The 8,700-nt window shown below is 53.6% G+C and overlaps 3 protein-coding genes across 6 annotated transcripts in view; 1 reads left to right on the top strand and 2 right to left on the bottom strand.

Moving 5' to 3' along the window:
• The window catches only part of LOC117581008 (E3 ubiquitin-protein ligase highwire), a 40,111-nt gene extending 34,682 nt beyond the window's left edge, over positions 1 to 5,429 (bottom strand). For 2 of the 3 annotated variants that reach the window (XM_034267817.1, XM_034267816.1), the window contains exons 1-7: positions 5,000 to 5,429; positions 3,309 to 4,410; positions 2,855 to 3,241; positions 1,681 to 2,794; positions 895 to 1,621; positions 688 to 827; positions 65 to 621 (exon numbers count right to left, since the gene is read on the bottom strand). In XM_034267817.1, the coding sequence (XP_034123708.1) occupies positions 65 to 621; positions 688 to 827; positions 895 to 1,621; positions 1,681 to 2,794; positions 2,855 to 3,241; positions 3,309 to 4,410; positions 5,000 to 5,082 (4,110 nt within the window). In that variant the 5' untranslated portion in view covers positions 5,083 to 5,429. The remainder of the gene's footprint in view (positions 1 to 64; positions 622 to 687; positions 828 to 894; positions 1,622 to 1,680; positions 2,795 to 2,854; positions 3,242 to 3,308; positions 4,411 to 4,999) is intronic. The other variant, XM_034267818.1, reaches the window with a different exon arrangement.
• Positions 5,430 to 5,765: 336 nt separating this feature from the next.
• On the top strand, positions 5,766 to 6,543 carry LOC117581026 (NADH dehydrogenase [ubiquinone] 1 beta subcomplex subunit 7). Its single transcript, XM_034267855.1, has 2 exons — positions 5,766 to 5,860; positions 5,928 to 6,543. Exon 2 carries the CDS (start codon positions 5,929 to 5,931, stop codon positions 6,280 to 6,282), a length of 354 nt encoding a protein of 117 aa, XP_034123746.1. The 5' UTR covers positions 5,766 to 5,860; position 5,928; the 3' UTR covers positions 6,283 to 6,543.
• A 187-nt stretch (positions 6,544 to 6,730) lies between these two features.
• On the bottom strand, positions 6,731 to 8,001 carry LOC117581023 (transmembrane emp24 domain-containing protein 5). Of its 2 annotated transcripts, none has more exons than XM_034267851.1 (2): positions 7,961 to 8,001; positions 6,731 to 7,816 (listed from the first exon to the last, which is right to left on the bottom strand). In XM_034267851.1, the coding sequence occupies exons 1-2, from the start codon at positions 7,970 to 7,972 to the stop codon at positions 7,112 to 7,114; spliced, it is 717 nt and encodes a 238-aa protein (XP_034123742.1). In that variant the 5' UTR covers positions 7,973 to 8,001; the 3' UTR covers positions 6,731 to 7,111. The 2 variants fall into 2 exon arrangements, with proteins under 2 accessions (XP_034123742.1, XP_034123741.1); XM_034267850.1 differs by having other exon boundaries at positions 7,898 to 7,980.
• Between the last annotated feature and the right edge of the window lie 699 nt (positions 8,002 to 8,700).

Here is an 8,700-nt window from a genome sequence, read left to right on the forward strand (position 1 = left end):
GGGGGATTCAAAGAGGTTTTAGCAGGTCATTCGACAGGGATTCGATATGTTATGATATGCGTACCTCATCGCTTTCGGCTATGTCGCTGGCCACCACATTGTGGCAGCGAATGCGCCGTGAGACGCCATCGAAGACCCACAACACATTGTAGCTGGGATCCATGGCAAAGGCCAGCTGCTGCGGTGACTGCAGCTGCTCTGACGGCGAACCGGGTGCACCCATTTCGAGTCGCTGCCGCAGAAATCGACGCGGACGCGGTATACAGCCGCCGCTGCCGGAGGCCACCACGGCCACACCGCGCTCCTCGGGCTCCTCAAAGATCTGATTGCGACCCTCGTGCATGCTGCGCGACATTTGCTCGTTGATCGGCACGCCAGCGGTGGCCGTGCCCGCCAGTGCAGTCAGCAGCGAGGACGAGGCATGAGCCACGGGCTCTGCCAGCGCTGGTGAGGCCATCACAGGTGTCGCCGCATCCTGCGGCTGTGCCTGTGGCTGTGCCTGAGGTTGTGCCTGCATCAGCTGAATAAAGTTGCTCTGGCCGCGATAGTGAGCCGTGCAGCTACCATCCCGTCTGTTGATGGACAACGTATGAAAGGACAGCGGTATGCTGGGAACAAGCACTGCAAAACAGAAAGGAAACGAATTAGCACAGAAAGTGAGTTGGGAGTGGATTAGCTGCTGCTCACAAATGGTCTTCCTGTTGGCCACCACATGCATTTTGGGCAGCATTTGGGCGGTGATCAGCGACTCGTCGATTTTGATGAATGTCTGATCCCCATTGGCGCCGATCCAGGTGACTTTCTTGCCAAAGCTGGGACCCAGGCCGCTGCAAAAAAGAAAGGAGAAAAACGCAATTAGAAAGGAGTTGCCACAGCTGGACTATCGCAGCTTACAATACAGCTGCCGGGGAGCAGTTCCAGAGAAACTTTTGCCTTTGTGTCAGCACGGGACAGGCGAAATTGGGCATCAATGGTGGCAGCTCCTTGCTGCAGCTGGGCAGCACACTGCTCTCAGTAACAGGAGCAGCAGCTGGAGCATCACTGGCACTGGCTGCACTCGAGGCAACTGTGCTGCTGGGCTCTTCATCCAGCGGCTGGCCTGGACTCTGTCCTGGTCTCTGACTCTTGTCCACATTGGGGCCAAAATCGCTGGGCAAACGACCCAGCTGTCCCTTTTGGTAGTTGCCAAATGTGTAGACCATCCCCTTGTGGGTCAGCAGCACCGAATGATTGCTGCCGGCTGCCACCTGACTGATGGCGCCTTGGACTTGCACACGCACCGGACCACTGACCGGCTGCAGGTCGCCGCTGCCCAGCTGTCCGTACTGATTGCTGCCAAAGGTGTAGACCTCGCCGGCCAGCGTCAGCACCACGGTGTGATGGAGGCCGCAGGCAACTTGCACCACCGGCGAGGCGCTGGGCAGCTGCAGCAGTTGTGGCGCCAGTGGGGCCACACGCGGTGGATCCTTGTCCAGATCGGTGGGTGTTGCGGCGCCACCGCCAGCGGCGCCCGTCTCCAGCTCACAGGGTTTCTTCTCCTTGCGTCGCATGAGCAGCGTCTTGGAGCGCTGCTGTCGCTGCTGCACCTCGGTGGACAGAGACTTGAGCTCCCGATTGGCGTCTAAAGCGAAAGAGGAAAAGGATGTTAGAGACACATTAAAGACAGGATGAGAGACGCACCATTATCGTTATCCTGCAGGGCAATGCATGTGGCACACAGACCGCACTTGGCGCAGCCCGCATCGCCATGCCCACAGGGGCAAATGCTGCCCGCCAGCCGCTGTTCGAGCGGCACATTCAGCGCCGAGACGCAGCTGACATTGTAGCCTGTGCACTCGCGGCAGACAATGCAAACGCGACACTGGCCCTGCACCAGACTGTGATCGTCGTAGTCGCACAGGGCGGAGAGGTCCAATTTGTAGCGTTTATCGGGCGGCAGCAGGGCGGCAAAGCAGGAAGCGGCCGAGGAGGAGGAGGCCACATCCTTGACGGGCTGCAGCTTATTGAATATTCGTCCGCACTGGCCCTTGTTGTTGAGGCCGAACGAGAAGAGCTGCCCCTTGGCATTGAGGGCCACGCAATGGGCTTTGCCCAGCGCCACCTTGGTGATGTGCTGGTCCAGCAGTTCGGTGACAAAGCCCATGGCATCGCAGTGGGCCGTGTCCTTGCCGTACATAATCAGCTTGCCCGCCTTGGTGACGAACGCCGAGGTGCCATTGTTGCAGGCGGCATGCACCACCACATGGCCATCGATTTTGGTCATCTTTTTGGGCTTGACGGCCTTCGGCTGGCGACGGTTCTTGCTGGTGTCCCCATCCTCGCCGCGCCGTGCTGTGCCGGCAAAGAAGACGGTCCCATCGTCGTTCACCAGCAGCGCATGGATGCCATCGTGCCCGACGGCCACATGGACAATGTGCGCCGCCTTTGATATGATCAGTTCGGTGAGCTTCAGCGAGGGCGTGCGACCCACGCACTTGAGGCCCAGCGCCGTCGACTTGCCGTAGTAGTAGACGCGTCCGTTGCTGGCCCGCACCAGGCCGAACTCCTTGCCGCAGGCCATGCCCAGCACATCGACATCAGCGTCGCGACAGGTGGCCGGCAGCTTGGGCTCAAAGCTGTTGTGCGACGACTGAATGCGCTGCACCTGATGCTGGTTGAGCAGATCGTCCTCGAAGGCCGCGTAGCCCAGAGTGCGGAATTTCTTGCGTGCCAGCTGCAGCGGCAGCTCAAACGGCTGCGGCTCGCTGCTGTAGCTGTTGTGGTACAGATTCAGCTTCTTCACCACCAGCGTGTCCTGCGCAAAACAAAGGTTAAAGAATGGAGCTTGAACGTTTCAGGGCTGCGCCACACTCACGTCGCGGTTGCTGCAGATGGCATGGAGTGAGTCGTCGTCGGTGAAGAGCACATAGTTGATGCCCTCGCGCATGGGCAGCATGTTCAGGGGGCTCATCGACTTGAGGGCCAGCGTGTCGAGGCCCACCAGCTGCAGCTGATCGCCCGTGTTGCGGCGACAATTCCTTCTGAAATACAAATGCCCCGCACTGTAGCCCAGCCAGGCGTTTCGCTCTCGCGTAAAGTCATCGTTCTGCGCGTACACATGCCCCTTGTAGGAGCCCCCAAAGCCAGTGCCGATCTTCAGCAGATATCCATCGTACAGCAGATACAAGAAGACACCGTCGCAGGCCATGGCTGGGGCCGTTTCGGGGCCACCGGGCCCCACCTCAGGCAGCTTCAAGGGGAACTGAAAAGCAAGAACAAGAACACATAAAACAAAGCCACAGAATGGGGCTGAGGCATGGGCGACTCACCTCATCGATTAGGGAATTGTGCGGCACTCCGTGGCTATGAAAGTCCGGCCGTGTGGGCTTGTTCAGCGCCGCACTGATCACCGTGTGCTGCAGGGCGGCCAGCACTGCCGGCAGTTGGACAATCTGTGCCGAGAGCTGCCGCGGTGACATGAGCATGGCGGCAATCGCTTTGAGCATCTTGCCCGTGTCTCCCCGGGCAATGCACAGGCCCAGGAGAGCGGCACAGGCCATGGCCGACCAGTTGGCCTCGGCGCCAGTTGTGGAATTCAGAGCCGCCGGCATGGTGGCCAGATCGAGCAGCAGATCGTACAGCGGATTGATCAGCTCCTCCGGTTCCATCTTGAAGGACTCGGGCTGCTGGCCCTGGATAACGTCGAGCAGGGCCTTGAGCGCCTTGGTGCAGAGCAGCGGCTGAATGTGGCGGGCGTCGGCGATCAGCTCGAACAGACTGCGCAGTCCGGCGCCCACGATGAGCGGAACGGTGGCATAGACGGGCTCCCGTTCGGTGGGCTCCTCGGTGTCCGAGTCCGCATCGCTGTTGGCGCTATCGCGCCGGTTGCGCTTGTCGCTGGAGCCACCCGGTCCGCCGGGGCCGATCACCACACCGATGAGGCCAGCGATGGCAGCGCCGCCCGGCGCAATGCCGGGCCCTGCGCCACCGCCGAGCGCCCCGGCAGCGAGCGCCAATTGAGCGTGACATGTGCAGTCCAGAATGTTGCTGGCCAGGCAGCTGGCGGCGCACAGCAGACAGCAGGACGAGTCCAAGTTGGCGGCCCACTTTTTCAGGCCCATGCCAGCCTCCCGGCCGGCACCGCCGCCCTCCTGCAGCAGGGCATAACGCGTCTCCGCCTCGAGGACTGCGGTGCGAATGGCCGAAAAGACGGCAAACTTGGAGGCGTTCGGCTCTATCTCGATGTGACCCGCCGGGAACGAGGGCATGATCAACAGCTGCTCCTTGACCAGCGGCGGATCCAGGGGATTGACAATGCCGCCAGGATTCCCATCCAACACGGCGGCGGCAGCAGCGGCCGCCATCGCTGCCGCTGACTTCTCCTTGCGGCTTTTGCGCTTGGTGAGGGTTCTCCTCTCATTGTGGGTTCGTCTGCGTGGGAGGCCAAGAGGGGAGGTGGAGTATCGATTAAACAAATGTGCGTGGGCCAAACAAAAAAAAAAGCGTGGGACATTCCTATGGATTCAGACTTGCATTTAAGTAACGGGACTGCACGGCGCACTCGATACATTTGCAATCGGACGATGAACCAACGGTAATTGGAATTTGAAAGAGTGATGCAGGTCGCGGTCTCTTCGCTCTCGTCTTGTCTCGACTCTCTCTCTCTCTCGGATGGGATGGCAACAAACACAACACAAACAACAACACACACTCACACCAAAATCGGCAGCAAGTGGGAAGCCAGCAGATGGCGCGCAGCCGGGTCAGCTGATGCAGCGGTGCTGCCCACTTGTCGAGCCGATTTTTGAATGGGCCGCCGGGCGGCGACTCATTTCAACCCCGTTTTCGCATCCCCATCCCCGTTTGTCAGGGGTTGATTGAAGCCGGCGGAGGGAGGAGGGCGGTGGAGAGTGCAGCAACTGCGACTGCGGCTGCGGCTGGCGGTGGTTGGATCGATTTTTCAACGCCACAGCAGCAAAAGAGGGATAAAGCCATTGTCCTTTGGACTTATTAGGATTACCTGCGTGTTTGGTTTGTAAACAACTCGTAGAAATGATCACCATACTTCATGGGATTCAATAGTCCCACCATATTTGCGGGCATTTTTCTGTCGGCGCGGTCAAATCGATATTTTTCTCTCTATATAGATATCTTTATATATATATATACACCTTTGTAAAAACGAACTGCGTAGGCAGCAGGCAACCGTACCGTACCGAAGAGACCGTACCGTTAGCGTTTAACAAGCGAAAATTAGTTGCGAACTTGGTTTTGTTTTTCTTTGGCTAATTTATTGCACAGAGTTTACGAACAAAAAAAAATTGAATTAAACAACTAAGAATTAACTATTTGGCATTGGCATTCTAATAAAATATTGCTAAAACTTGAACTTAACTATCGCCTACGCCATTTGCCATTTGCACTCCGCGGACACACACTTGCAGCAGGGGCAAGCAGAACAACATTTTAAAACTTTTCGATGCAAATGTCGATATATCGATGGTTTAAGCCGCCATTCGATGTTACGTGCGACTATCGATTGTTAGCAGCCCCAGTCACTGTACACGAACTTAAGGAGCCACCCCTAACCACCTTGGTTGTTGCTGAACTTAAAATAATGTTAAACTTCCCTCAGCGGTAAGCCAGGATATGAAGTCTTTAAATATTATTGACTTTTCCTTGTCTTCGTCGTATGTTCACAAATTGCACCCTTCATGTCCTGCCAACTGCAGATGACAAATTCAAAAAAACTGTTTAATGTATCGATACCACTCTGACCAGTTGCACAGGTTGGCAGCACTGTGCAGCAGCTGTCAAAGGCGAAGAAGAAGCAGAGTACTGACAGCAGAGCCGCAACAAAATCGACGAGAAAACATTTTACGTAATTAATATGTGTGATTTTGAATGCTTTTGCATGCCCTAACCGATGTTGTTTGTCTTACCCCTAGGATGGGCAACGCTGTGAATCACTATCTGAAGCCAGATGTGACACCCGGTCCGGACGTGGTGCCCTCATTCGATCCAATGTTGGGATTTGAGTCGCGCAAGGAGCGCGTCATGATCGCCACCCAGGAGGAGATGGAGTCGGTGAAGCTGCCGCTCGAGAACCGCGACTACTGTGCCCACAAGCTGATCGCCTACCAGGCCTGCCGCTCAGACAAGTTCCCCTTCGTCTACCAATGTGCGCACGAGAAGCACGAGTACTTGACCTGCGAATACGAGGACTATGTCCTCCGCATGAAGGAGTTTGAGCGTGAGCGTCGTCTGCTGGAGCGCCAGAAGCGCCTAAACAAGGCTGCCTAGATCAGCACTTGGTCTCTGCTGTTAATCCTTTACCCTCCAACACACAAACAAACAACCACGGGCCAGGCCACTAAGCTGCTGCTGCGTGCGGAGTGCAGGTTGCTGCAGCTGCCACTCCACACACACAACCACTGCCCGTTGCAGGCGAGCATTTCCAGCTGGAAATGTCAGTAATAAACACCATGCTAGTAATAATGTGGATTGGATTGGCTTAATTTTTTTTTAGTGAATTAAATGGAAAAAAAACTGTTGAAAAAAAAACCAAGATTAAAGTTTCCTCTGGTGCTGGGCACCAAGCAGTTGGGAGCTGGCATGGAAGCAGATTGGTAGAGCTAATGGCAGGCGCTCGTGGGCAGGGCAGGGAACAATGCAGGGGCAGAATGCACTCCAATTTGAATGGATAAAATGGATACTTGCTGCAGCAGCACACAAGTCAGACACATTTCGCTTTGTTTTGTTTTGTTTAATTGACTTTATAACCTTAGAATTGCTTAGTATTGCTCTTAGAATTACAAATTGCTTTTGTTTAACAATGCCTCCTGCACAGCACAATCACACACTCACGCACGCAAGCACACACGTTGGTACACTCTATATATATATATGTTTATATATAGAGAATATGTCTCAATGTTCAATAAATATGTTTGTTTGTATGTTTCTATATACTAGGATGATGGCATGGCAAGCGGGGGGCTTTTTACATACTAATTGGCATTGAAAATGTCCAAATGAAAGTTGGAAATGCTGTTGGACCTGCACCTGGAGCTGGAGCTCTCGCACATCTTTGGTAAACTCTTCACCGTATTGCTCTCTCGTCGAAGCTGCATCAAATGCCCAGCTTGCGCCACAGATGATGCATACGGCCGTGCGTCTCAAAGATGCTGCGCAGCATGAAGACCTGTATGAGGCCGACGCCAATCATGGCACTGATCTGGAGCATTGACCAGTGGTTGACCTTCTGGAAGTTCGTCTCCGCCAGATTGCGGTCGCGGGCCTCGTGGGAGCGCAGCATGTCCTGCAGCTGGCGGGCCTTGTTCAGCTGCAGGCGAATGCGACCGATAAAGTCCATGATGTCCTGCACCTTCATGTCGTAGTACTCGTCGGGCGTAAGATCGGCCAGGTCCTCGTTCCACTGCGTATCCCCATGATGCTGATCGCCCTCACGCTCCACAATCAGCTCGAAGAATACCGTCTTGCGGTTGATCATGCTGAAGCTGTTGTCGAAGCAGAAACGGTAGTCGCCCTCCTTCTCCACGTCGTGGCGGTGCATGTTCTCCGGCTTCTTGAAGTCGCTGACTATCACCAGGCCAATGGGATCAAGCAGGGTGAAGCTGATGTCCAGATCCCCGTGCCCGCCATCGATCACCTGGTACTCGAAGTCAATCGTCTCGCCCTGCTTGACGCTATGGTACAGGCACTCCGTCTTGCGCGCATCCACATAGACGGTCATCTCCTTGTCGTAGCCATTCGCCGGCTGCACCAAGCAGAACACCGGCAGCAGGAGCAGCCAGGCCAACAGCTTCACTTGCGGCTGCATTGGGGAGAACGGAACAGAACAAAACGAGCAGTGAGTAAGCGCTACCAAAGTACACCCACATTATCTATATCTTGCCTTTATCGTGCTTTTTTTGGGGGCACGCAGCGTCAATTTTTTTTTTTTTTTTTTTGTGCTTACCGATTTTTGCATAGCGACTAGTGACCAATGTGACCGCGAAATGATCGATAAAATATACCGTCAGGGCGTCGAAAATATACCAAAATATACTTTTCGATTTCAAAATACCCACCGTAAATATACCGTGGTCTTAAATCATATTCTTCGATTTTGATGTTCTATTTGATATTACTAGCTTGCAAACACTTTAAACACTGAAACAATAATTTGATCCGAATGAACCATAAAGTTGGCTTATTTTAAATACTAATTTTTATTGGATTGTTAACCTTATGACCTTGTATTTTACAAATGTGCATTTGAATTTTTCATTGAAATCGGCCTTCTGGAAGCAAGGGAGCTTTTTCTTCAGTATGTAAATGTATGTAAATTATTTAACCTATAATCTGCAAAATGTTGTTGAGACGGCTCACCAACACAAATTGATTTGTTTTTGCTTGATTGGTTCCAAAGATATCCAAAATTTCCTCAATTCAAGGATATACATCCCTCCAAGGGTACTAATGTTGCTTATTCCAAAGGTTGCCAAATGTTGGGGAACAGTGCTGCTCACTGTTTGCAGCATGCTGCTGGGCCATGCAAATTATGTTATACCGCAAATGTACTGAGCAAAGATATTAATTTAACCCACTCAAGCACCCGTTTCTAACTACTGGTGCTTTCATCGAGCATTGATAATTCAGGATGAGTTAATCATTAACAATTGGAATTCTAAACTCATAACCAAATGTTGCCGTCAA

This window comes from Drosophila guanche, unplaced genomic scaffold (genome assembly GCF_900245975.1).
Source record: "Drosophila guanche unplaced genomic scaffold, DGUA_6, whole genome shotgun sequence".
In the NCBI taxonomy this organism is placed as follows: Eukaryota; Metazoa; Arthropoda; class Insecta; order Diptera; family Drosophilidae; genus Drosophila; species Drosophila guanche.